At 41.3% G+C, this 27838-nt stretch overlaps 1 protein-coding gene across 2 annotated transcripts in view; it reads left to right on the plus strand.

Moving 5' to 3' along the window:
* Positions 1–83: 83 nt before the first annotated feature.
* TCEANC2 (transcription elongation factor A N-terminal and central domain containing 2) overlaps positions 84–27838 on the plus strand; it is a 43453-nt gene continuing 15698 nt past the window's right edge. The window contains exons 1-4 of one of the 2 annotated variants that reach the window (XM_027059116.2): positions 84–267; positions 876–1020; positions 10907–11048; positions 26087–26280. In XM_027059116.2, the coding sequence (XP_026914917.1) occupies positions 919–1020; positions 10907–11048; positions 26087–26280 (438 nt within the window). In that variant the 5' untranslated portion in view covers positions 84–267; positions 876–918. The remainder of the gene's footprint in view (positions 268–875; positions 1021–10906; positions 11049–26086; positions 26281–27838) is intronic. The other variant, XM_015072362.3, reaches the window with a different exon arrangement.

A 27838-nucleotide genomic window follows, 5' to 3' on the forward strand; every position in this document is an offset into this window, starting at 1 on the left:
TCTCCGCTGGCTAGCAGTGCACGGTGGGGTCGGGAAAGTTGATCTCGGAGAACTACAATCGCCTTGGGCGGGCCTCACCGGCTCCTTTGCAGTGCATTCTGGGGAATGTGGTTTGCGGAGACGCTTCGCTGGGTGGCGGAGCCAGTTCCGAGAAACCACGGTCTGGGAAGGAAGCGTCGGTCTAATTCTCACCCCCACGGCCCAGGCTTGGGTCCTCAGCGGGTGCGCTCTGGAAGGGCCCAGCTGCTGGCAGGACTGCTTTTCCTGGTGGGTTTCACGTCAGACCGTTGTTGGGTTCCCCTTGCTGGGCCCCTGGGTGCTGAGGGTAGAGGAAGATGGTGTTTCCCTTTGCCGGGGGATCCACAACACGACAGTCCTGGTTAGGGTCTTTTGACCACCGAGCAGTCCCTGGAGATGGTTGCTTGTTGTGAGGACCCTGCTGAGATCTGGAGGTGGTTGTTAGTTGCTGGTTACTAGGGGGATCTTTGGAATTGTGATTATGGTGAGATAGTTGTTAATAGAGCTTCACGGAACTCGGTGGAACTTTTAATCCTGCCTCAACCTCACCTAAGTTGGAAGAGGCTTTGGAAGTCACCAGATTCAACGCCTGGCCCCATATTGGAATCCCTTGACAGCGTGCACTTCTGAAGCTAGGCACCTCCTAACTCAGGAATTAGACTGATCGTTATATACAATTTCAGTTCATAGCAAGATATTTCTTTTCCAACACGAAATTTTCTTTCCTGTAAATTCCACCCCAGTCCTCCTAATTGAGGAAGGCTTCCAGAGTATATAAAAGGCCATTGTGTTACTTTAGGAGCACACATCACAGCAGTTTTGATGACGTTTTAGAATCTTCCCTCTTTCTTGAGCAGAACACGCTGCAAGCACGTGAAGGTAGTTGGGAGTCCACTAGCCATGGATAAATTCGTCATTCGAACGCCTAGAATCCAGAATAGCCCTCAGAAGAAAGATCCTGGTGCAAAGATTTATAAGCAGGCCACGATTGAATCTCTTAAGGTGAGAGGGGATATGGGACCAGAGAAAATGTGGAAAGGACTGTGATAGCAAGGTGGTGCAGGAGGAGTTCTGTGGAAGACCTGTGAATTCTTTCTTGCTGTTTTCTCCCCAAAGGGTTCCTGATCACTCCTAATTTATTTTCTTCATACTCTATACAGACTTCTATTTATCCAGGCCTGCATGCATTTCTGTTACTTTTCTGATTACTTTGGCTTTATGGTGTGTTTTGCTGTCTGGTAGGACAAGCCCCCTAGGTTATTATTATTATTTTTTTTTTTGCAAGATTTTCTGGTTTATTAGGAATGTTAAAGTACCAAATATGATTCTGTGTACTCTGTACAAACTCAATAAGGCTGGGTGATGATACTATACTCTCCTGTCTTACTGGCTGGAACTGTATCACATGGTCTTAACAGCTACAGCTGAGACTGGGAAACAGACTATTTTTTTTTTTTAATTTTTTTTTCAACGTTTATTTATTTTTGGGACAGAGAGAGACAGAGCATGAACGGGGGAGGGGCAGAGAGAGAGGGAGACACAGAATCGGAAACAGGCTCCAGGCTCTGAGCCATCAGCCCAGAGCCTGACGCGGGGCTCGAACTCACGGACCGGAGATCGTGACCTGGCTGAAGTCGGACGCTTAACCGACTGCGCCACCCAGGCGCCCCGGAAACAGACTATTTTGATAAGACTATTTGCAACTTTGACATGTCTGATTTCTGTTGGCAAAGAAGAGGCAAGGGAATAGATACAGGATAGACAACAATGCATCAGTGGACATAGGTACCCAATTAATGATCAAGTAAGAATTGTTTCACTACAAACAAACAAACGGTTGTAATTAGTTCCCTTTGCCTTCTTGAACTTCTACATTTCTGGCCTTTTCTTTTTAGTTTCTTTAATGGGCTCCTCCTCTTCCACCAGACTCCTAATATTTGTACTCCCCAGGGCTTGTCACATTTTATGTATTTGGCCAGGGTAGCCTTATTTGTCTTACGGCTTCCCACGGTGATGACTGCCAAATGTGTAGCTCCAGCCTAGGTCTCTGAAGGTGAGAGTGGGATCTGTGGCTAGAGAAAATATGCACAGGGCTATGATAGCAAGGCAGCATTCTGAGTACTTAAGTTCCATACTTAGTTGGACTCCTCTTCTAGACGTGGTACGGATTTACCAGACCCTGATTAGAAAGCAGTGCAGGGGAGTATAAACAGAAGCCTTGGTTCTCGGCCCTGTTGTGCAGCTGGGTGATCTTTAGCAAGTCATTTCTTACCTGGGATCTCAATTTGTCCTCATCTGTAAAATGTGGGGGTAAAACCATATCAGTATTTCTTCAAAGAACATTGTTGTCATTTGGGGCAAGGTTAATTCTTCATGTTTTGGTACTGTCCTGTGAATTATAGGACATTTAACATCCTTGGCTTTCAGACACTAAATGCCAACAGCACCTCCCATTGTGATAAGCAAAAATGCCCTCATGTGTTTCCAGGCAGCCCTTGGTTTAGACCTACTGAATTCTAGATGATCTTTAAAAGTCTCTCCTGGTCTTGGATTTCTGTGCATAATCAGATTTTTCAACTGTCTGTGTTTTATCAGAGTGTTCATGGATACTTGTATACAATAGTGATTCTCAATGACGTGGTGGGCAGGATTGTGGTATCAGACTGGAAGAAAAAGAGGAGGGTAGTAATCGAACTACTCATACACTCACATACAAACACCCAGATTCTAATATACCTCCACCTGCCCCTTCTCCTCTCTGTGTCCCCACTTGGGCCTCAGTTGAGAGTCCCTGTGTGTGAAGATGAGAATATGTCATGTGACGATGGAATCAGAATAAATAATAAGTGTGTATGGGGAATAACTTTCCCCTTCAATGCAGTAGCTTTTCTCTCAAACCTGTTCTTTATTCTCTTGTTTTTACTTTTAAATCCATATGCCAAGAAACTGGGACTAGAAACGTGGAAGCCATCCTTAACTCTTTCCTCTCTTGTATCTAATTTCCAATTCTGCCTCCTAAAAGTCCTTCTCGTCTCTACATCTCCAACTTTAAATTTAAAAACCCCTCATCTAGAGCGGTGCCATGGTCTGTTAACTCGTCTCCCTGCCTTTGGCATTCTCTTTCATTCTCCCCTTCACACTGAAGCCAGAGAAATCAGTCTTAAAAAAAAAGAGAATCTGTCAGGTGACTTCCCTGCCTAACCCTTCAGCTGTTTCTCATTACCTGTCAATGAAGACATTTCTTTACTTGGCACCCAAGGCCCTCTGTGACCTGGCATCCGCCTGCTTCATCCCCTGCTGCTCTCCTTGTTTACATTCTATCCAGTGCCAACCACTCAATTTTCCAAAGATGGTGTGCTGTTTCTTACCTCTGTACCTTTGCATATGCTGTCCTGTTTGGCTGGAATGGCCTTACGTTCTTGTCTTGGAGGCAATATAGTATGGTAATTAAGAACACAGACTCTGGGGGCACCTGGGTGGCTCAGTTGGTTAAGCAGTTGAGTTTCTGACTCTTGATTTTGGCTCAGTCGTGATCTCTAGGTTTGTGGGATCGAGCCCTGCATCAGGCTCTGCGCTGATGTCATGGAACCTGCTTGGGATTCTGTCTCCCTCTCTCTCTCTCACCCTGCCCCACTCATGCACACACTCTCTCTCACAAAATAAACATTTAGGAAAAAAAAAAAAAAAGAACACAGACTCTGGAAGCAAACTGCCTAAGTTTAAATCCCAGCCATGCTACTTACTGTTTGCATGACCTTGGGCGAGTCATTTAATCTCTCTGTGTCTTTCTTCATAAAGTGGGATTAATGAACTATCTATATTATAAGGTAGTTTTGAAGTTTGAGTGAGCCAATATATGTAAAGTGCTTGGAACCGAGACCAGCACATAATAAGTACTTGTGCAGGTGTTTGCTGTTATCATCAATTTATGACCTCCAGTTTATTCACTATGACCTAGTTCAAGAGTCTCCTCTACTATGAGGCCTTTCCTGACCACCCTTCTGTCTCCCAGACAGAAAGCCAATCTAATCACTCCGTTCTCTAAGCCATCCCTGTATCTTAAACATGACCCTGTCACTGCACTCCTTTGTGCTATATTGTGTCTTTTTTAATGCTGTATCCTACTATACTCTGAGCTTCTTCAAAGACTGTCTGACTGATTTTTGCGTCCCTGGTACCTGGCACAGGGCTTGGTACATAGAAGATCACTGTGTATTTTTCTGAATGATCAAATGAACTAAAACACTAAAAGCCTTGGCATTGTGTATGAGACCCTGTTCTGCTCCAGTGAGCCTTCTCATCTCATCCCTTATGGCTCCCCATTCCCAGGAATGCATTCCAGCCACACCCCGTTCTTTGCTGTTCTCTGTATAAACTAGTTTCTTTCATGTCTCCAGTGATTTGACTTGATGCTGGTCCCTTTTCCTGGCAAACTTTTTTCTTTCTTTCTTTCTTTCTTCTTCTTTTTTTTTTTATGGAGACAGTGCTTCTCATTGGTGAACCCACTCAAGTGCGACTTTCCTTGTGAATCCTAGATTATAAGTTTCATGAGTACAGGGACCTTGGGTATTTTATTTACCTCCTGTCACAGTGCTTGGCATATATTAAATGGTTAAATAAGTGAGTGTTGAAGTGCTTTCTGAGTCCTTTGGAGGGAATTAGTCCTTCCCTCTCAATACTGTCTCAGCACTTTCTTCAAATATCCTCATAGCACGTACCTTACTGTATTGTGATGATCAGATTACCTGTACTTTTCCCCAGTCTACTATGAATTCCTGAGCACTGAGACCACAGTGTCTTATTATGTTCTGATTCTGCTCCAAGACCTAACACAGTGCCTGCATGTAAAAATTTATTGACTAAATAATAATCATTCTTATTTGGGGATGCCCTTGCAGGGTCTGTATAGTAAACTATTTAACAAATATTATTACAAAACAACTTCATGCCCAGCACCATGCTAGATACTCCAGGGAACATAAAAGAAATTAAAAATGTTTTTCTAAATGTTTATTTATTTTTAAGAGAGAGAGAGAGAGAGAGAGCACAAGCAGGGGGGAGGGGAAGAGAGAGAGAGAGGGAGACACAGGATCTGGAGCAGGCTCCCAGCTGTCATCACAGAGCCTGATGCAGGGCTCGAACTCACAAATCGTGAGATCATGACCTGAGCTGAAGTGGGATGCTTAACCGACTGAGCCACCCAGGTGCTCCCATAAAAGAAATTTAAGATGAAAGTATGAACCCTCATGGGACTTCCTATTGGAGGATCATATTATAAGAAATTAATAAGTAATGATAGAAAATCATATGTGATCCATTACAAAACTGTTGTTTAGACAGTAAAGGTTAAGAGATAAGAGGAGAGAGCTCAGTGTCTGTTTTAGTGCTCAGAGCACCTTAAAGATTTGAAAAGATTTGGCGAGGTAGAGGGAAGTAGTGACATATAACCACTTAATAGTAAGTAGTACTTGCTGCTCTCTTCCCTTTGTCCGCACACACATGCTTAGTTTATGTATACACAATGACAAATTAAACACAAGTTGAGTTAAATTTGCATTTTAAAGAGATCTACTCTGCCAAGTAACTTATTCCCACATACCAGTGTCACATTTAAATGCCAAGAATCTGCTGAATGTTCAAGCCTCAGTTTCCTCATCAGTAACATTAGAAATAACTATAACCTGCAGGGTTGTTATGAGAGCTAAATAGATAAATACATATTGAAAGGGCTAAGCACTGTGCATGTCATATAGTAAAACTGATCAGTAATGTTCTCTTTTCATGTGTGGAAAAGGAGGGGCTTGTGTGGTAACACTAGAGCTGGGAACAGTGATGATGATAGCGATGGTCATGATTACAGCTAACATTGAGCCCGTTTCTCTGGGCCAGGAATTGTGCAGAGTGCTTTACGTATATTAACTCTTTAACCTCTGATAACAGCTCTGTGAAATGGATGCTTTTATCATTTATATTTTACAGATGAATCTAAGCCACAGAGAGATTAAGTAGCTTGCTCAAGGTCGTGCAGCTCTAAGTGGCAGAGCTGGGATTTGACCTAGACAGTCTGGTTCCACTGTCTGCCCCCTACAGGGTGAACTAAGAAAGTGGAGGTTTCTGAATGTCAAGCAGAAGAGGTATAAAAATCTTGGATATTGGGACCATTGTACTTCTGTTATCGGTATATTACAAGTAATTTTGCCGTAGCCTTATCACATTCAGTAGAAGTGATACCCAATAGAGCGTGTGTAATATACATTTGAATGGTAGAGGTTAATTTGGTTAATTTCTTCTTACTTCCTGAAGGGAAAGTGATTTCCTCTATTGGTTGCAATAGGAGATTTTTTTAAATTATTATTAAAAGATTCAAGAATATGTGAATTCTTTTAGGTTCAGCACTTTAGAATGTTCTGTAAACCTTTCCTCCTTCTGTAGGATGGAGCAGCCAATAGATTGTCCCCTGCCCCCTCTGGTGGGATGGTTTCCATGTTATTGCTTATGAGTGAATCATTTTCCCTAATTGGTTTTGTCAAACCTCATGTTTCAGCCATCCACAGCTATAAGACCAGATGGTATAGGAGAGAGCACGTCTTTCTGGTGATAACCTTTCCACTGCTCATTGTAGCTTCCCCTTTGATACTTTGTGTCCACTTCCCTTGTTCCTCTAAATAATTCAGATAATAACTTGAAATATCTCTTTTGAGACCCATATTTGGACAGAAATAAGGAACATTCTTGGATATATGTGGAATTCTGTTCTGGAATTGACTGCAGATTTTTCTATTTCTGAGCTAAAATTTCGGATCTGAAAACTATACTGGATTTAGTCCTCGAGGGTAGAGATGACTTGTTCAATAATACCTAGTGTGGCAGGGAATAGAGAGACAAATAAATTGTCCCAACCCTCAAATTGCTTAGTCAGTGGTGAAGACAGCCTTATAAATAAGTATGTGCATAAAATGCAGATACAGTGGTAGGAATGTGTCCAGATTACAAAGGACTTAAAAGGGAGTGTGGTCAAATTTGGTAGGAGAGAGTCAGGAAAGGCCTCATAGAAGACGGGATGCTCGAAAGGAGTCTTAAAATATAAGTAGGTGTTTATCATATGGTTGAGGCAAAAAAAAAGAGCATCCCAGGCAGAGGGTGTGAAACACTGCAATTCATTTAGGCAGCTTCAGATAGTTTGCTATGTAGCTGGAGCAAATTATGAAGCTGCAAAGGATGTCAGGAGCCAAGTCATGTAAGGCCTTTTATGCCATGCTAAGGTTTGGGCTTCTGTAGTTCCATATACTAGAATGATCTCATGTGGAATCCCTAACCTCATTCTAACCATGTAGAAATGCTAGATAAAAAGTCTCTAATACAGAGCTGAGCTTGAAAGCAAGAACGAGAAATCTTCAGATGCCAGAAAGAGAGAGGAAATTCAAACCCTAAGCTTTAAGTGGGGGCTGAAGCTGAACAGTTTTATGAAACTAGATACAATGTTTGGGGTGTGAAGTTTTAGGGCCAGTGTGGGGCCTAAGGCCTCAGGCTAATAATTCCCACTTCAAGCTGGGAGCCAAAACAGGTCTACCATGTTTGTGAAAAATGAACTAGAAAAATTCCATCCACTAGTCCAAGGCAATAGCATGAAAATGATGATCTTCTCAGGGGTTTTGGATGGAAAAAGAATTGACTATAATAAATTAGAACCCCATACTTACTACTATGCATGGTTTTAAATTTACACTCTTAGCAAAGCAGGAAAAAAGTGAACATAACTGGCATAGATCAGAGAAATCCAGAGGCTTTGGCCAAGGCAAATGTGAGATTTCCTGTTAAAATACCTCACACCCTAGGACACCAGATCCCCATGGAAATAGTCTCCATTGAAGATGAACTCATGGTCAAAATTACCCAGAGGGAGAAGGAGCAGATAGAGATAAATAATAGCATTTCTACCCCAAGAAGTGGCAATAAGAGCACAACCTGAAAGAGATCTTAAATATGTGAATTTTATAAAGAAAAGATGAGATACTGTAAGAAAAAAACAAAAGACTATGAAAAGAAATTGGGCAGATTTTGAGGAAAATATTAAGTTGTCTGATGAAAAGATTATTCCTTGTTGGAGACATGGAACAGGTTAAAAGTAGACAAGCCATAGCTACAGAGAGAAATAGTGGATTGGAAGCTTGAGGCGAGGAAATCACTTAGAATTCATTCCAGAGAAATAGAGAAAAATATGAAAGAACAGTTAAGGTACACGAAAAGATAGACAAGTCATTTATATTTCTAGTAGGGATTTCTGAAGCCGAAGCTTGTGAGGAGGATACTGATACAGATTTCATAGAGCATATGTCTTAAAAAGTATAATAATGAACACTATAATGATAGAAATAGAATGAATAATTTGCCAACCGTAAAGAAAAGATCAAAGAAAACTCAAGCTGTTACCATTAAATATAAGAAAGGAAAAGTAAAAGAAGCAAAGAGGAAGTATATCCAGTTATATAAGTAATCATAATAAATGCGAGTGGCTTAACCATGCCTGTTAAAAGATAGAGATTCTCAGATTGGATGGGGAATGGGGGCAAAATAAAGCAACCATAGGCTATTTAAAGTATAATGACCCAGAAAAGTTAAAAGGCAAGGGATGGAAGACGATATTGAATATGTCACAGGCAGGAGTTCATCCTAGCAATGTTTACAACAGGTAGAATGTTGGGTGGGGTGACCCTAAATATCCATTAGGGGAATAGATTTTAAAATTCTAAAACATTTGTGTGTAAAAATAATGGAATACTATCCATTACTATTAAGTGGATCAACTGGGTTTATGTATATGAGTATGAGTGAATGGAGAAAATATATTGAGTGAAAAAAAGCCTTTTGCAGAATGATACGATATTTATACTTTACATCTTCTTCCTATTGAAAATATCCCCTTAACTGGCTTCATTTCTTTATTTTGCATACCATATACCACTGACAGTATTGTTTTGTATTGTAGCAGATCATAACAAAGAACTTGTCTCCCTTCTGGCTAAAGTACCCCAAGGCTGAGAACAAAGCAAAGTGTTCCCAGATGAGATTCTAGACTATGCAGAAATTGTGAAGGCGGTACATGAAGACCAGTTTCGGAATCCCGAACCCATCACCTACTCTAGGCCATAAAGAAGGTTGAAATTAAAAGAAGAGAGGAGAGAGAGTTCCCTTGGATATAGTGGGAGGGCTGTGGTATTTTCACTTGGCGAACTTGACCTCTGTACCTGGATCTGGTGGACACAGAGACCAGATATGTGCCTGGGAAAGACTAAAAACAGAGAGTGGCTGAATGGGAAGGCTGTTAACCCTTAGAATTCTTCAGGGCAAAGATGAGGATATAGCAGAAAAAATGCGAGCTGGCCTGGAGTTGATTTAAAGGGGTTAAGTTCACAAGGATCATTGGAAGGTCAGTGGGACCCCCACAGAGTGTGTGTAAAGTGGTTTGCCGAAAACTGGGAGCTTGCGGGGAGTTGGAAGTGGCTGGCTAGAAGAGGCATTGCCAACACTACAGGGATGGCAAGTGAGGTCTCCACAATGGGGGCTCTCCGAGGAACCACAGAAACACCTCAAAAGAAAAAAGAGTCTGCTTTCCGAATCTGCCAAGTCTAGAGAGCACACTAAAACCGGACTAGTGTAGTATCACAAAAGAGGAGAAGGCTTTTCGTGTCCCTTACCTCTCCTCCTTTTCCCAGCTTCAAACCTGGAAGGGTCAGAGGCCAAAGCAAACAAGCAGATGGGGGAAGGGGAAGCAAAATGGGAAGAGGAGTCAGACCTCTCCCACCATGGGCTGCTAGGTTGGAAGCAGACCCCAGCCAGGGAAGGAAATTGAGATTTTGTTGTTGTTGCTTTTTATTGAACTATAACCTGTATATAGAAAAGTGAACAAATCATGAATGTGCATCTTGACAGATTTTCACAAAGTGAACACACCTGTGTCACCAGTATCCAGATCAAGAAACAGAACATTACCAGAATCCCAGAAGCCCTCTGTGCCCCCTTCCTTTCCCTAATTGGGCCTACCTCCCCGGGGAAATAACCATCCAAGACAGTATTTTTTTGTAATTATGAAAGCAACTTTATTATTTTGTCTTTCAGTTTAATTTTTTTAATTCTTAGCTGAAATAACTTCAGAACTACAAAAAAGTTGCAACAGAGTACAAGGAACTTCCTCATCCCCTTCACCCAGATTCCTTAAGTGTTCATATTTTACACCAAATGGAGAGATGCATATCAACTTGAAGGTGGTGATTTCTCTTAGAAACAGGAGAGAAATGAGTTTAGTGAAGGGTGTAAGGAGACAAACTTTAGAATGTTTTGTTATTTTATGGGAAATGGCAAAATGTTAACCTTTTTTTCAGTTATAAATAGTTACTCTGTACCTTATTATGTGTTTCAGAGTTTTGAAAACTTTTCAAACAAGAGACTTTGACTTTTATCATCTAGGAAGTGGGGAGCTGTTGAAGTATGCTTTTTATTGTTGAAATAAATATGCCTTTATGGCTTCTTTGCTTTCTGTCCTTGCCTGTGAATGAAGACACTTAAGTGAGCTATAAGGTTGATTCACCTTAGTATCATTTTTCTTTTCTTCTCATCCTTATTGCCTCTCTCTGCTAAGTGCCCAGCAGTGTCTGACATGGTTAGATTAAAACTTGCACTTTTCCTAATAGATGTAACTCTCTTCCTGATTTGCAGTAAGCGGGACCTGCTTTTAAGCAATTACCCATCATTTGGGGCCATCATGTACCGTGCTTTGGTTCAGGTCATAATCAATAATTCATATGTCAATAGGAGCCCCATTAACTCAGGTGAAGGCAGATGTTTTTCTAATGAAAATGTTCCATTTCCAAATGACTTTTCTTTTTCCCAGAGAGTTGTGGTTATAGAAGACATTAAAAGGTGGAAAACTACGTTGGAGCTTCCTGGTCAGACCAGAGAGAATCTAGTTGAAGCTTTACGAGAATTAAAGAAGAAAATACCCTCCAGGGAAGTGTTAAAATCAACAAGGATAGGTATGTTCTTCTGAATTTTATGAAAAGTGCTTATATTTTGTCTCTTCTTCCTCTCCTCCCTGCCTCAAACATTAAGTTATCTATCATATCAGTGCCTCTCAGACTGTCCATGGTGAAGGACCATTGTTTAAAAAATTCTCCATTGGTTGCAGACCAATACTTCTATAACACATAATAAAAATTTCCAGAAAAATAAAATTAAAATATACAAAATACAAGCCCCACTTCTTCTTCTTCTTCCTTTCTTTTTTTTTTTTTTTTTTAGATTCAACGGATACAGAATTACTCTGTCAAATTGCTATTAAAGTTTCTTAATGCATACTTCAGTTTCTGTACTTACCTCATAGACTGGTAACCAGCAGTGATCTAGGGATAACATTTTGAGCGTGTTTGATGCAAGGTGTGTAGAAATGAATGAGACATGGTTCGTCACCTCAAGGAACTTGAGGTTTGGTAGGAGAAACAAGCGCAATGAGGAGCAGAAAATATTGTAGGTTATAAATAAAAACATATGAAGAGTATCCTGGATATCATTGTACTCTGTACAAGGTACCTGCTGGCACAAAGGACAGAGCAGTCACCTACATCTGGGGAATTCAGAAAAGATTTCATAGAAGAGATGACATTTCCGCTAAATCTTGACAGTTAAATCTTAGCTTTTCTGTCTTGAGCAGAAATAACTTGCAGAGTGTGGTTTGTAAAAACAAAATGATGGCAACATTTGCTGCTACATCCTTTATTACAGCATTGAGATGTTTAAAAGGTAAGTCAGGGACTACGTTGAATTGCCATTTTAGTACAGTACACAACTGTGAATAATATGTAAGGGAGGGCCAACATGTGTTCCTCAAGCTGCTCCCAGCTCCCTAGGGAGTCCAGGGTAGTCATTCACAGCTGCTGTTCTTGCCCTCGCCAGTGCAACCAATGCCTTCTCTGCCTCCCCTTGACCTCTTGTTCATGGGAAGCAAAAGAGAGAGCAGCTTCAGACTGGCGCTAACAGCTGGCAAGAGCTGTGTGGAATCCCCCAGAGGGCCCCCCAAGAGTCTCGAGAGTTGCACCCCTGTAATATAAACCAGAATCTGAGAAAATTAGATGCTTAAAGAACATAAAACCCCATCATTACAGCCAAGGAGATTCTCCCATCTGCTGCTGGATTTTCTCTTTATAAGTCGTGGTCACTAGAGGGCAATAAGACCATTCATATGAGCCGATAAGGTATTTCCACCAGTAGAGGGTACTAGTGATTAATATTTTGTGACATGTATATATGTACATATGTGTATGTGTATGTTCATATTTAGGCACACACCACAAATGCCATTTCTGCTCAGATCATAAATACCAATGGAATAGGCTGGAATTGTCCCCCACACACAGAACAGATGATCATTTAAAAATACATATTTCTGTTTATGGGGTGCCTGGCTGGATCAGTCAGTAGAGCAGGTGACTCTTGATCTTAGGGTTGGGAGTTCAAGCCCCACATTGGGCACAGAGATCAATTAAAAAAAAAATTATTTGTCCTTTGAGTACAGTTGCGAGTGTGCTTTTAAGAATGGATGTGTCTGATGTTCATAGATTTCAATTCAAGGATCATAATGAAACCATAACAAGGAGGCTTAACTTAGGAGGAGCTGGAAATTATCCAACTTTTGATTCCTGACCTTACCCTAAGCCCTCCCTAAACCTGAGGTTGTATGGAATATAGGGGTTTCTTGGTTCCTTTGTAGTTACTTCAGTTGCTAGGCTGAAGATTCATTTGGATCATTGCCTGAAAATGTCTCCATTCTTCTACCTTTAGCCTCCTGCCTGTCCATATCCTGTGGGCTAAAAGGGACAAATATTTACTGACTACTTTGTGCTAGGAACTGCGCTGGCGTAATAATAAAGGAGACAGATACTGTCCTCTCCTTTTTGGATCCTGCAGTCTAATGGAAGGACAGACAGTTTAATAAGAGTTTATCATACAGTGTGATGAGTGCTCTGATGATGGGTAGAAGCTAGCCAAAGGAGTATATGCATTGGGAGTAGAGAAGAAGGTGTTGAAGAATGTGTTAGATAGTGGGTAACATGTGCACTTTACAGAGGACTGGAGGGGGGAGAGAACATGATGCATTCCAGAAACTAAAAGTTTGGTGTGTGTGAAATGTAATAAACGGGAAAGTGTGGCAAGAAATGAAACTGGAGAGGCAGTCTGGACCAGATGGAAGAGGCTCTTTGTAAGCCTGTTCGGTCTTAGTGTGTGTATTAGTTGTCTATCCCTGTGTAAAAATCACCCCCAAATTTAGCAGCTTAAGCTTTTGTTATCTCACATAGTTTTTCTGAGGGTCAGGAATCTGGAAGCTGCTTATTTGGGTGGTTCTGGCTCACGGTCTCTTAAGAGGTTGCAGTCAAGCTGTTGGCTGGGGCTGCAGTCATCTGAAAGTTTCACCAGGGCTTGAGGATCTCACGATGGCTCATTCACTGAACTGCTGGCAGGAGGCCTCAGTTCCTCATCACATGGGCCTCTTCTTATGGCTGCTTATGACACGGCAGCTGACTTACCCAGAACAAGAGACCCAAGAGAGAACAACCAAGATGGATGCCACAGCGTGTTTCATTACCTAATCTTGGAAGTGACAAGGTATCGCTTCTGTCACCGAGACCAACCCAGGTAAAATTTGGGAGGCAACTACATACAGGTTATGAACACCAAGAGGTAAGGATCTTTGGAGGCTATTAGTAGGTTGGCTACCACAATATGTATTTCTTTTTTTTTTTTTTTATGTTTGTTTATTTTTGAGAGAGAGAAAGTGCAAGCAGGGGAGGGGCAGAGAGAAATGGGGACAGAGTATCTAAAGTGGGCTCTGTTAACGACAGAGAGCCCAATGTGGGGCTCAGACTCATGAACCATGAGATGACCTGAGCTGAAGTTGGATGCTCAACCAACTGAGCCACCCAGACGCCCCCAAAGTGCTTCTCTTTCATTATTCCTTCATTTTTGGATTCTACAATTAGAAGTATGTTTAGACCTTTTATTTTCCATACCCCTTAGTTTGTCTGTCATAACCCTATCTCCTTATCCCATAGAATTCCAGTAAATTTCTTCAGATATATATCTTCCAAGTCATTAATTCTCTCTTCAGCTCACTCTAATCAGCTGTTGAACCCATTCACTGAGTTTTTTGTTTCAAAAACTGGTTTACATTTTTATAAAATTTCCCCCCAATCTGTCTCTTTTAAATATTGTTTGTATATCCTTGTGATAGTGCCTTTGATTTCTTTAAATATTAATGTATGGTCCTTCTGTATACTTCTTCTGACTATTCTAATATTTATAGTCCTTGGGGGTTTAAATCTTTGTTTCTTCTAAGTCTTATGGTGCTTGCCTTTCCATGTGCTCGTTGATGTTTAATTGTGAGCTCATTCTTTTCTTTTAATCCATGGAAATTTTAATTTGGAGCTTATCTCTAGAGGGGATTTACTTTTTTTTTTTTCTTTCTGCCAGTAGTCAAGGACCACTTCTTACCTGGAATACTTTAGCACACCTTGCAAAGATCCCAGCCCAGTATCAGAGTCCAACTAACCGGTTAACTCTCCCACTTCACCATGGGCCCAAAGCTAAGTATTTTAGTAACATCGCTGTTAACATCACCCCTTAGGATAACCCTACTTCTTTAGCCTCTGTTTACTTTTTTTGAGGGAATGAAGTGACTTTTGTCCAGAATTTATCTAGTGTATTGCAGTGCAAGGGTAGCCTTAGTCCATCGTAAAGCCTGAATTCTTAAGGATAAAAACTGGTTGCATCGAAGTGTTTTGAATGGAGGAGTGACATATTCAGATTTGCGTTTTAGGGAAATCTGTCTACCAGAAGAGTGTTGGAGAAAAGCAAACCTAGAGGCAGGGAGGCCAGTTAAGATGCAATTGAAATGTCTGGGTGAGAAATGAGAGTGACCTGGATCGGATAGTCATTGTGGGTATGGAGAAGTGTGGTTGGAATCAAGAGATTAAAATCCGAAGGATGTAGACATTGATTGGATGTTGGGAATGAAGGTTGAGGCCCAGACTTCTCATATGGGCAAATTGGTGGATGGCAGTACCACTTATTACCATAGAGATGGGGGGAATAACAAGTTCCATTTTAGACTTACTGTATTTGATATACTGTGGGGCATCCAAGAGGAAATGTCCAACAAGATGTTGGATGTACAAGGCTGAAGCTAAGGAGAGACTGTAAATATACACTTGAGAGTCATCATCAGCATATAGCTAGAAACTGAGGCAACAAATAATAAGCTTGCCCGGGGAGAGTATATAAGAAAAGCTAAGAGCCAAGTCCAAAATCCTGAGGCACACCAGTATTTAAGAGACTTGTAGAAGGAAACTGAGAAGGTGTGACCAGGAAAACAGGAGGGAATGCTGTCATGCAGTGGGAAGGAGTGGGCATTTGCTGGGGGGGTGGGGGTGGGGGTGTCAGTATGTCCATTGTTGTCAAAGGGCCAAATAAGCTAAATCTAAAAATTGCATGTTAGATTTTGCAAAGTAAGGTCATTAACAGTTTTGATGAAGACAGCTTCAAAGGCAAGGTTAGGAGCAGAAACGGGAAGAGTAAGGAAGAAGTGAGGAAATGAAACCGGCCCTTTTAAAAAATTTTGTATTGAAAGAAAAGAGAGGCAGCAGTATCAGCAAAGAAATGTGGGATGGAAGAAAGTTCTGACTTTTGGAACAGGAGAGAAGCCAGCCTGCGGAGTGACAAGTTCATAGAGGGAACCTGGTCTGGGCGAATGGACTGGACTTAGCAGGGACTGACTGTGGAAGTGACAGGGAATGAGGATGCCAACATGCCTTTCGCTTTGTTGCCCTCTCCTCCAGCTCATCCTGTCTGCCCTCAGACACACTCAGATCTTCCCCTTTAACTGTCTGCTGCGTCTTCCAGGCACCTGTTTCTCTTTTATAGCCAAATTCCTTTAAAAATGATTGATACGCATTCACAACTCCCATTCCCGCCCCTCCCATTCCTTAATTAAACCCTTTCCATCCTGGCTTCTCCTACACCACTGTTCTTTCCTCACAGGACACGAGTGATTTCTTTCTACCCAGATCCAATACTCTTGTCTCATTTCTCATCTTCCCAGAACTGTGAACTTGAGACCATTGATTACTCTCTTTTCTGTTGACATAAATGGCACTGAACCTGTTGCCCATTCTGTGTCTGTTATTTTATATGTTTATTTCTTTCATATGCCTTATCTGACTTTATAATTAACTCATTTTTTGGCTTCTTTGTCTTTTATTTGCTAAATCGCAGCTCTGTGCCTGCAGGACCATGCTATTTTATTCACCAGTGCTTTTCAAGCGTTCGTGTGGCATATAGCAGCAGCTCAGGATATGTTCATCAAATCAGTGAAAACAACAGGGTCAAGGATTCCCTCCATGGCTCTTTCTAGCTTTGTATATCCTGTTTCTTGCCCTTCTCTCTTTCTTCAGTCCTTGTCCCTTTCCCCAAACAGAAGGGACTTTAGAGTACGTACCCAAAGAGCTTGTCCACTTCAGCTTAACTGAGGCCTTATTTCAGGTAATTCTTGGGCATATATATCTCCTAGCCTGATTCATTTTTGAATCTTAGACTTTTAGAAATATTCCAGTTTATATTCCTGCCATTTTCTTAAAATCTTACTAATTTAATGGGTAAAAATAGCATCTTGTTTTTCATTTGCTGCATAGAATGGTTTTCTGTGTTTATAGGCACTCTCTTCTTTTCTTTGTGAATTGTATTCTTTGTTTACTGTTGAGATCTTTTAATTTTTGTTATCTATTTCTGAATTCTATAAATGTCAATGTTGTAACACTTTTAAATCCATTTAGCTACTTGAATTTGTAAAGAAGGAAACTAAGACCCAGGAAGATGAAGTGACTTATCCAGGGCCACTTAGCGAGGTTAGCACTAGCAATGTAATGAGAACCCAGGTCTCTTGGGGCAGCGTTCTTTCCTGGTTAGCAGACAGACTGTCATTGTGCCCTGGACCCCAGCCATATGTGCTTTTATTTTATTGGAGCATTTCTATGGGTTCTGCCATCTGCTCAAACTCACCTCTTTTAAGTCAGAATTTAGTGCCATTTCTTATGTACCCCAGTTGGGAGTTTTCTCCTTGTATTCCCATTTTAGTCAGCATCTCTTGGATTTTGCTCTGACGTAAACTCTCTTAGGTAGAAATGTCCAACAGGCAATCGGAGATGTGGGATTGAAGTGCAGATGAGAGATTTAAGACTAAAAATACATGTTTGGAAGTTCATCTGCCTGGAAACATTTGCTTAAAGTCACCTAAGTGGATGAATTCTCTGAGTAAAAGAACAGATTAAAGGGGTGAAGGGTTGAACCTGAGCGAATGTCTGTGGAGGGGAAGCGGGAGGAGGAAGAGGAACCAGTGAAGAGGTAGAAGGAGTGTAATTAAGAAGGAGGAGGGAGAGAGCCAGGGCAGTACAGTGATGTGCAGGCCCAGGAGGAGAGTGTTTTAAGAGGCAGGAGAAATGTGTGCCCTCACTATTCTCAAGTGGTCTGGGAAGTCGAGGGCTGGCTGGACAAAAGCCTTTGGACCTAGCACTTAATTAAGGGCTCTGTGACTGGATACCTTTATTATAGAGGAAATAAGTGGGCAAGGAGTACTGGGTAAATGTCTCGTAAGGCTGTGGAGTGAGCAAGCATGCTCCCCTTTTTTCATATTGTATACACGAATATTCTGGGGAAAGTTTTATGTCAGTCCTATTGATCTGATTTCAGAGACGTCTTACTTTCATTCATGACTGGTTAACAACAGCAAAAAACCCTGTACTTCCAAAGTACTTTCCCATCTATGATCTCATTTGATCCACTTAACAAGTGTGTGAGGGAAACGTTATGATTTTCTCCGTTTTACAAATGGGAAACTGAAGCTTAGAGAGTTTGAAGGAACTTGCCCTAGGTCAGAAAACCAAATAATAAGTGACAAAGCTCTGATGTACTTACGCCATGTCATGCCACCTCTTGAAACCTAAAGTCGCACCTTTGTCCCTGGTAAACTCTTACTTTTCCTTCACTTGAGACCCAGATGAAACAGTCTTCTATGTGAAGCTAAAAATGTTTGTTGGATGAATAAGTGAGTTAGTGAGTGGGTGAATGAATGGGTGTGCGATTTAACTTGATAAAGGTTATGGAATAAGTTAGTGGTAAAGACCTTCCAAATGACCTTTTCTTTTCGATTTGTCCTATAGATTGCCACTGCTTCAGCAATCTTGAAGTACTTACAGATTCCTGTATTCATTTTCCATTGAATGGTGCCATGACAAAGTGCCACAAAATTAGTGGTTGAAAACCTTGAAACACAGATTTATTTATTATCTTATAGTTTTATAGGTCAGAAGTTCAGGACAGGTCTCATTGGGTAAAATCAAGGTGTTGACAAGGCTGTCTTGCGTCCTGGATATTCTAGGGGAGAATCTGTTTCCTTGCCTTTTCTACTTTCTAGAAGCACCTGCATTCTGTGGCTCATGGTTCCCTTCCTTCATCTGTAGAGCTGGCAGTTGTGGGTCGAATTCTTACACTTACCTCTCCAACATAAGCCTTCTGTCTCTTCTACTTTTAAAGACCCATGTGAGTATACTGGGCCCACTTAGATAATTAAGGCTAATCTCCCCATCTCAGGGTCCTTAACATTAATCTCATCAAAGTCCCATTTTCCATGTGAGGTAATATATTCACAGGTTCTGAGGATTAGGGCATGGATATCCTTGGGAATCATTATTTTTCTTACCACAGCCCTTAAGTTATGCCATGCTATTTCAGGTTCTATGTTCTCGTTCACTGTACTTCTCATGTGAGTCCTGTCTTCTTGAGTCATTGTCGAGACTCAAGACGAGAATTACCTCTTTTCGTGGTGTTCCCCTTTGCCAGCTGAATTGACTCCTCTGTCCTTTTGACCCCCCTGGGTTTCCCCTTCAATACTGTCTTAGGACCCTGGATCTGCCTGTAATACTTTCGTATTTTGTTTTGTTTAGGTGTCTTCTCCTAGGCTTAGACCTACCTAGAGCTCCTTGAGTACAGGATTGTCTTATTCAACATTCTATCCTAGGGTCTAGCACAAGACCTGGTATATACTTTGTATTCAGTAATGTTTGCCAAATGAGCAAAAAGACTGCTTCCTGCAGGGAATTTGTCTTAACAATGTGTTGGGATGCAGAAACCCCCTACCCTTAAACCTAGGGGACTGGACTTAGATCATAAGACCAGCCAGGGGCACTGCTTGCTTTAAAACATAAACTTCATGGAGCACATAATGACTTTGCAGATCATTAACTTCCTTGATGTAGCTACTGACCAACTTGTGACCTTGGGGTAAGGTCACAGAGCCTCATATTTTTTCATCTCAGTCAGGAGGAGGTAGGACTGTATCATTACCAGAGACAAGAGTATAGGATTAAAGCGTGAGCCCTGGAGCCACTTTGCCTACATTTGAAACCTGGTCCTGCTTCTTACTTGTGGTGTCCCACAAGTCACTTAATTTCCAGTTCCTTAGGTTCTTTACCTGTAAAATGGTGAATCCTAACAGCACCTACCTCATAGTGTTGTTCCAACGCTTAAGTGAGTTAAGGTAGGTAAAGCATTTAGCACAGTGACTAACTGTCATCATTGTTACCATGGAATTCCCTTTATGATCTAAAATTTGTTATTTTGTCTTTTTTTTTTTTTTTTTTTTGTCCTAGAAGAGGATTTCCTAGACCCCCTCTCTTCTCTTTTCCTGCCCCGGACTGACTGCCTTTCTTGCTGTCACCCTCTTGGTGACAAATCTTGGATCTTCCTGGGCTCCCTTACAGTGCTACCCTTCCCGGAAGGGCTTGGCTGGTGTTGGCAGTACCTCCTGACCAGTCTGGGTGGGGTTCCTATGGGGCATCTGTGAGGTATACTGCCTCCTACAGGCCAAAAGCAGTGACCCCACTGGCCTGGCCTGAGAGTCGAAACCTTTTGCTCTTTGGCCACCTCTTAAGACCTGTGCTCTTCTGATTTGGGAATATCCAGAAGGTGAACTACATTATATCAAACACTCCCCATGTGCCAGTCCCTAATACAGAGAAGTACAGGGTATAAGCGGCTAAGTGTGCAGGCTCTGGAGTCAGGCTGTGTGTGTTCACATCCTGGCTTATACACTTACTGGTTGTGAGGCCTTGGGCAAGTTACTTTGCTGAGCTTCCTTTTCTCATTTGGAAAAGGAGATAGAATAGTTTTTAGTTCGTTGTTCAGTTATAAAAATGAAATAACTACATAACGAGGATAATTCACATACAATCTGGAGTAGGAAGAATTCTTAACAATGAGTAAGAATTAGAAACTTTTCATTTTCCCAGCGCCTTTGGATTCCATTCTTTATAGTATAGTTCCATTATTTTGTTTGCAGTTGTGTGATTTTCCCAATCAACTGCATCCATATTCAAATGTTAGTACAAAAGCAATTTGAAAGCCAAATGTAAGTGGTTTTTATTTAACTGTTTGATTCAGTTCAGCAAACACTTATTGTGCTAGTCACTATGCCAAGAGCTGGCAGTATAACTTGGAGTGACGTATGGGGTCCTGCCCTCAAGATGTTTACAGTTTAGAGGGGAAGGTGGGTATTTAAACCTTGTAGACAGAGGGAACAGTGTTAGCTAAGGCACAGAAATGTAAGAAGGCCAGACAGCCTGACTCAAAACAAGGACATGCAAGTTGCTCTCCTTAGCCAGAACTTAGCTCATGGAGGCAAAGGGGTAGGAGGGCTGGGAGGGAGGAAAGAGGGCAAAAAGGTGAGAGGTAAGGCCGGGGAAGTTCCAAGTCATCGAGAGCTTGGATGTTATACTTAGGAATTAATTTGAGAGCAGTGAGGAGAGCCATTTAAGGACTTTTGGTAAGGGAGTAATGAGATCACATTGTGTTTGTAAAAGGTTATTTTGACTTCAGTAATGAGATTGAGTTGGAGAAGACCAAACTGGGGACAGAGATTGGTTAGTACATTTTTGCAGTAGACCTGTGGAGAGGTGATGAGGACCTGGATTAAGGTAGCAGTGAGGAAGAAAAGGGAAAGATACAAAAAATGTTAAGGAGCCCGAAATGATGGGTGAGTGGTGGTGCTATTGTATGACAAGTACAGGAGGGACAAGTACAGGACACTGAGGGGGGATAATAGTGAGTTCCATTCTCCATTTAGAAATGTTGAGTTAGAGGTACTTGCAGAACAAACAAGTGGAGGTGTCCAGTAGGAGACTGGTGTCAGTGGGAGCCTTTGGGCTAATACTTGGGAGTCATCTGCTTGCAGATGGTAGTTGGACCACAAGAGTGGGTAAGATTCCTCAGGGAGAGCAGGTGGAGAAAGAAGAGAAGAGACCAAGGACAACGCCCCAGCTTGGGTTCACTGATAATTAAAGTTTGGGTAAGGCATATGCAGCCAGCAGAAGAGAGAGAAAGAACAGTAACAGGTGGTGTCTCAAAAAGTGGTGGAAGAGAATATTGCAGAAGACAGAAAACAATATCAGAGGCCACAGAGGCATCAAGTTACATCAGGATGGAGAAGGTCCATTGGATTTGACAAGCAGAGGGACTCTGTTTGAGGGAATTCGGCATCTTCATTGCTCACATATAAAGCCTGATCAACAGTGTCTTTCTTGGAGAGAGAAAGGGATAAGAAGGGGGACACATGAAGAGAAGGATCTGTGTTCCAAAGAAACCGGAATGCACCTCTAGTACAACACAACCATGCCGTTAGGATTGCTTACAGGCTGAGCCAACCCATGAGACTGAGCTGAACTGCACAGATGCATTCAGTCCTACGACTCAGAGGAGATCCCAGTTAATAATTTCATTATAAATTCTTTAGACTTTTTCCCTGCATATAAACAAATATGTGTGCTTATATGTATACACAAATATAATTTTAAAAGTAAATATTGGCTCATGCTGTGCGTGCTCTTCTGAGAACCTGAGTAAAGTAATCATCTTTCCATGTTACTACATGTAGAGCTATTCCAGTCTTTAATGGCTGCAAAGTATTCGTTGTTCAAGTGGACTATAATTTATTTAACAAATTGGACCCTGAATGATGAACTTCTCATTGTTTCTAGCTTTTCACTATCACAGTACCTATAAGGGTATTTTTGCACACGTATCATCTTTGTACACTTTGGCAGAATGAGTGTAGGTTAAATTCCAAGGACTGTGTCTTACTTGTTTCTCTTTGTGCTAATCTTTCTATTTTACAACGTTGTACATTTTCCCCTTTCGTTCACATTTTCTCATGTATTTTAGTAAAAATACATTCTTTATATGGGTGTTTCATTCCACCAACATTTACTGGACACCCACTCTGCCAACCCCTACCTTCTGCCACTGTGTTCTCTGCTGGAGAGACAAAGATGAACATGTCACAGCTCTTGCCCTGAAGCTGTCTTTGGTGGGCAAGAGAGATAGCTGATCAGATGATTACAACTTACTGTGACAATTATTGTGAACAGAAGCACAAGGTGCTAAGGAAGCACAGGGGAGGAGAGGCACCAACCAAGACTGGGGGGTGTTAGGAAGACTTCCTGGAGTAGGGGACTCCTAAACTGAGTCTTAAAGGCAGAAGGGAAGTTAACCAGATAGAGGGAAGCAAGAGTATTCCAGGCTGACTGAATGTTCATTGGAAAGTAGGTGGGAGGAGACAGATTGTGAAAGGACTTGTGTGACAAGATATGAGTTTGGATACAGGATTGAAAGCCGTTAAGTGGAGGAGTGAAATGGTCAGATTTATGTTTTAGAAAAAATATCCTGAAAACAGAAAACAGTTAAGTTTTGGGGTGCCTGGGTGACTTAGTTGGCTAAACGTCCAACTCTTGATTTCAGCTCAGATCATGATCATGAGTTCATGAGTTCGAGCCCCACATCGGGCTCTGCTGAACCTGCCTGGGATTCTCTGTGCCCCTTGCTGCTCGCTCACTCTCTCCCTCTCTCTCTCTCTCTCTCTCTCTCTCAAAATTAAATAAATACACATAAAAGAAAGAAAGAATAGTTAGGTTTTAAAAAGGCCACTCTGGCTGCAGTGTGGGAGATGCCATTAAGGGGTTTGAAACTTAGGCAGAGAAGCCAGTTGGGGCTGTTGGAATCAGAGATGACATGCCCGAAGACAGGGTACCCCACTCTTGTTAATCTTTTGCTAAGTGGTTTATGGTTTTACTTATTTAAGCAGAATCTCTCCCTAATGTGTTCAGACTAGCTATTGCAGATGTAAGAAAGCAATTGATTTTTTTAAATATAGCTAATATTTGTCTACTTTTTAAGTGTTTAAAAATTTTTTTTATCATTTATTTATTTCGAGAGTGAGTGTGAATGGGGGAGGGGCAGAGAGAGAGAGAGAGAGAGAGAGAGAGAGAGAGAGAATCCCAAGCAGCACACAGAGCCTGACACAGAGCTTGAACCCATGAAACCATGAGATCGTGACCTGAGTTGAAGTTGGATGCTCAATCAACCAAGCCACTCGGGTGCCCCTCTACTTTTTGTTTTTATTTTTTATTAAAAAAAAATTTTTTTTTAATGTTTATTTATTACTGAGAGACAGAGAGACACAGAGTGTGAACAGGGGAGGGGTAGAGAGAGGGGGAGACACAGAATCTGAAGTAGGCTCCAGGCTCTGAGCTGTCAGCACAGAGCCCGACGCGGTGCTTGAACTCACGATCTGTGAGATCATGACCTGAGCCGAAGTCAGTCGCCCAACCAACTCAGCCACCCAGGTGCCCCTACTTTTTAAGTTTTTAAATCTAAGTGTTTAGTTGATTTTTTTGCTTTTCTGTGTAATTATTTTTGAGTACTTTTGCATATTGATATATTTTTGATCCTTTCCCTCTTTTTCCATTTTTATTATGCACATCTCAAACATACATAAAAATAAAGAAAATCATAGAACACACCCCCATATGCCCTTCGCCCAGATTCAGTAACTATTAGGATTTGGTCCTGGGGCACCTGGGTGGCTCAGTCGGTTAAGTGTCCAACTCTTGGTTTTGGCTCAGGTCATGAGCTCATGGTTTTGTGAGTTTGAGCCCCGCCTTGGGCAGTTCTGCTGGCAGCGTGGAGCCTGCTTGGGATTCTCCCTCTCCCTCTCTCTCTCTGCCCCTCCCCCACTTGCACTGTCTCTGTCTCTCTCAAAATAAACAAATTAAAAAAAATTTTTTTTAAAGATATGGTCCCACTTACTTCATCTTTCCTTTTTTCATGGTTTTGTGCTGTTGCTGAAGTATTTTAAAGCAGAATCCCAGACCTCTTATTATTTCAGCTCTACAGACTTCAGTACGCATCTCTGAAAATTTCCCATGTTTTTCGGATACAAATTTTCTTTTTTTAATTTTTTTAAAATTTATTTTGAGAGAGAGAAAGAGCAAGCAGGGGAGAGGGGCAGAGAGAGAGAGGAAGAGAGAATCCCTAGTAGGCTCTGTGCCGTTAGCACAGAGCCCAGTGTGGGACTTGAACTCACAAACCATGAGATCATGACCTGAACCAAAATCAAGAGTCGAAAGCTTAACTGACTGAGCCACCCAAGCACCCCAGATACAGATATTTTCTTACATAACCACAGTGCCATTATCATTCTTAACAAATAGTAATTTTTTGGTATAATTTAATATCTAGTGTATATTCATGTTCCTTGTGTATCTCAAAATCTCTTTTAATAGTTGGTTGATTTGTTGCAGTCGGGATTGGAATCACACGTTGCATTTGGTAGTTTGAACTCAAAAGACTCTTAATCTATAGCAGTCCATAACGTTACTCCCTTTAAAAAAAAAAAAAAAAATCAACAAATGAATAAGCAGGAGCACCTGGCTGGCTCAGTCTTCGGGGCATGTGACTCTTGATTGCAGGATCATGAGTTCAAGCCCCACATTGGGTGTGGAGATTACTTAACAAATAAAATATTTAATAAAAAAACAAACAAAAAACAGAATCAGACCTGTAAACACAGAGTATAAACTGATGGCTACCAGGGGAGAGGGGGAGTAGAGGATGGGCAAAATGGGTGAAGGGAAGTGGGAGATACAGGCTTCCTGTTATGGAATGAATATGTTACAGGAATGAAAAACATAGCAGAAGGAATATAGTCAATGGGACTGTCATAACGTTGTATGGTGAGCATAGCATAAGGTATAAACTTGTGGAATCACTATGTTGTACACCTGAAACTAATGTAACATTGTGTGTCAACTACACTCAAATAAAAACTTAATTATAACACAAAATAAAAATGCCATTGACTATTGAGGAAATCAGGTCTGTGGTCCTGTAGAATGTCCCACATTCAGGATGTGTCTTTTTCCTCCTACTATAATTTAACTTATTCTGCTGCCTCTCATATTTTCTATTAGCCAGAGGTTAGCTTTGAATAACTAGTTGGATTCTGGTTCCTCTTTTCTTTGGGAGGAGGGTGCAAGACTACTCATAGGTAGGGCTGTGAAGTGCTACCTCTGTCCGATAGCCGCACTCTTCGGGGCACTAAGATTGATTAGTGGTTCGGGCATTGACAGCTCCTCCCTCCATTATAAATTTCCCCATCAGCCTTTCATCGAATGAGTTCATCCACTGATGCTTGTCACCTGAATGAATTATTTCATCATGGGCTATGAAATTTTTAAAAATTCTGTCAATCTTTTCACACTTCTTAGTTGAATAAAGAACATTCCCTCAATAACTAGGGCTATTTGGTTGTTCTGAAATATAATATGTACCAAAAAGACAAGACAAATGCTTAATTCATTTTCTTTTATTGCAATTTTTGAATTAAGGAGTTGGTACTTTAATTGTTCCATTTTAAGTATCTATTGATCATGCTTCTATTTTATGACTTACTGCATTGGCAAGTCTAGTGATCCTCCTGCCATGATTATCTGGTTATCTCAGCCTTTGAGAAATGGGTCTTCTTTGCACAAGAGGCTTTTACATCCTTAGGTATGTGAATGACTTTCTGCATGTCACACATCAGTCCCTCTAGTCCTGTAGTTTTCAGTAGAAAACAGAACAACCTTTCCTCTTGTTTCAGGTCACACTGTGAATAAGATGCGTCAGCACTCAGATTCAGAAGTGGCTTGTCTTGCTGGAGAAGTTTACACTGAGTGGAGAACTTTCATTGAAAAACATTTAGATAGACCTTCTATTGAAGTGCGAAGTGACCCCAAAACTGAGACATTCAGGAAAAATGCCCAGAAGTTACTCTCAGAAGCCTTGGAATTAGAGGTAATGTCTCCTGGTTGGAATGTGATTCTCTAGGTAAATGAGCCTCACATTTTCGTAATGATCTTTCATAGTCTTAGTGCTTTGTCTTTATTCTACCTAGGCTTGCTTTCTTTTTTTTTTTTTTTTATTAAATATAATTTATTGTCTGATTGGTTTCCATACAACACCCAGGGCTCAAAAACCTCTCTGACCTCAGCCGCAGCAATTTCTTACTTGACACATTTCCAAAGGCAAGGGAATTAAAAGCAAAAATGAACTAGTGGGACCTCATGAAGATAAAAAGCTTCTGCACTGCAAAGGAAACATTGAACAAAACTAAAAGGCAACCGACGGAATGGGAAAAGATATTTGCAAATGACATGTCAGACAAAGGGCTAGTATCCAAAATCTATAAAGAACTCCCCAAACTCCACACCCAAAAAGCAAATAATCCAGTGAAGAAATGGGCAGAAAACATGAATAGACACTTCTCTAAAGAAGACATCCAGATGTCCAACAGGCACATGAAAAGATGCTCAACGTCACTCCTCATCAGGGAAATACAAATCAAAACCACACTGAGATATCACCTCACGCCAGTCAGAGTGGCTAAAATGAACAAATCAGGAGACTATAGATGCTGGTGAGGTTGTGGAGAAATGGGAACCCTCTTGCACTGTTGGTGGGAATGCAAACTGGTGCAGCCACTCTGGAAAACAGTGTGGAGGTTCCTCAAAAAATTAAAAATAGATCTACCCTATGACCCAGCAATAGCACTGCTAGGAATTTATCCAAGGGATACAGGAATGCTGATGCATAGGGGCACTTGTACCCCAATGTTTATAGCAGCACTTTCAACAATAGCCAAATTATGGAAAGAGCCTAAATGTCCATCAACTGATGAATGGATAAAGAAGTTGTGGTTTATATATACAATGGAATACTACTTGGCAGTGACCAAGAGTGAAATACGGCCTTTTGTAGCAACGTGGATGAAACAGGAGAGTGTTATGCTAAGTGAAATATGTCATACAGAGAAAGACAGATACCTTACGTTTTCACTCTTATGTGGATCCTGAGAAACTTAACAGAAGACCGTGGGAGAGGGGAAGGAAAAAAAAAGTTAGGGAGGGAGCCAAACTATAAGAGACTCTTAAAAACTGAGAATAAACTGAGGGTTGATGGGGAGTGGGAGGGTGGGGAGGGTGGGTGATGGGCATTGAGGAGGGCACCTGTTGGGATGAGCACTGGGTGTTGTATGGAAACCAATTTGACAATAAATTTCATATTAAAAAAAACCAAACCACCCGGTGGTCATCCCAACAGATGCCCTCCTCAGTGCCCATCACCCACTTTCCCCTCATCCCCACCCCCCAACTCTACCTGGGCTTTCTTTAAGGATTCTGAATTTGTAAGCATTCTGGGAGATAGTATTGCAGAAAGACTAGCAAGACCTGGATTAAAACCCTGGCTCTATTAGGAACTGGTTGTGTCACTGTAGGCAAATCCCTTAATGCTTCTGAGACTTGACTTTTTTATCTGTAAAATGAGTATTATAATTCCTATCACCTATAATTAT

The sequence above is a fragment of the Acinonyx jubatus genome, chromosome C1, assembly GCF_027475565.1.
Source record: "Acinonyx jubatus isolate Ajub_Pintada_27869175 chromosome C1, VMU_Ajub_asm_v1.0, whole genome shotgun sequence".
Classification (NCBI taxonomy): Eukaryota; Metazoa; Chordata; class Mammalia; order Carnivora; family Felidae; genus Acinonyx; species Acinonyx jubatus.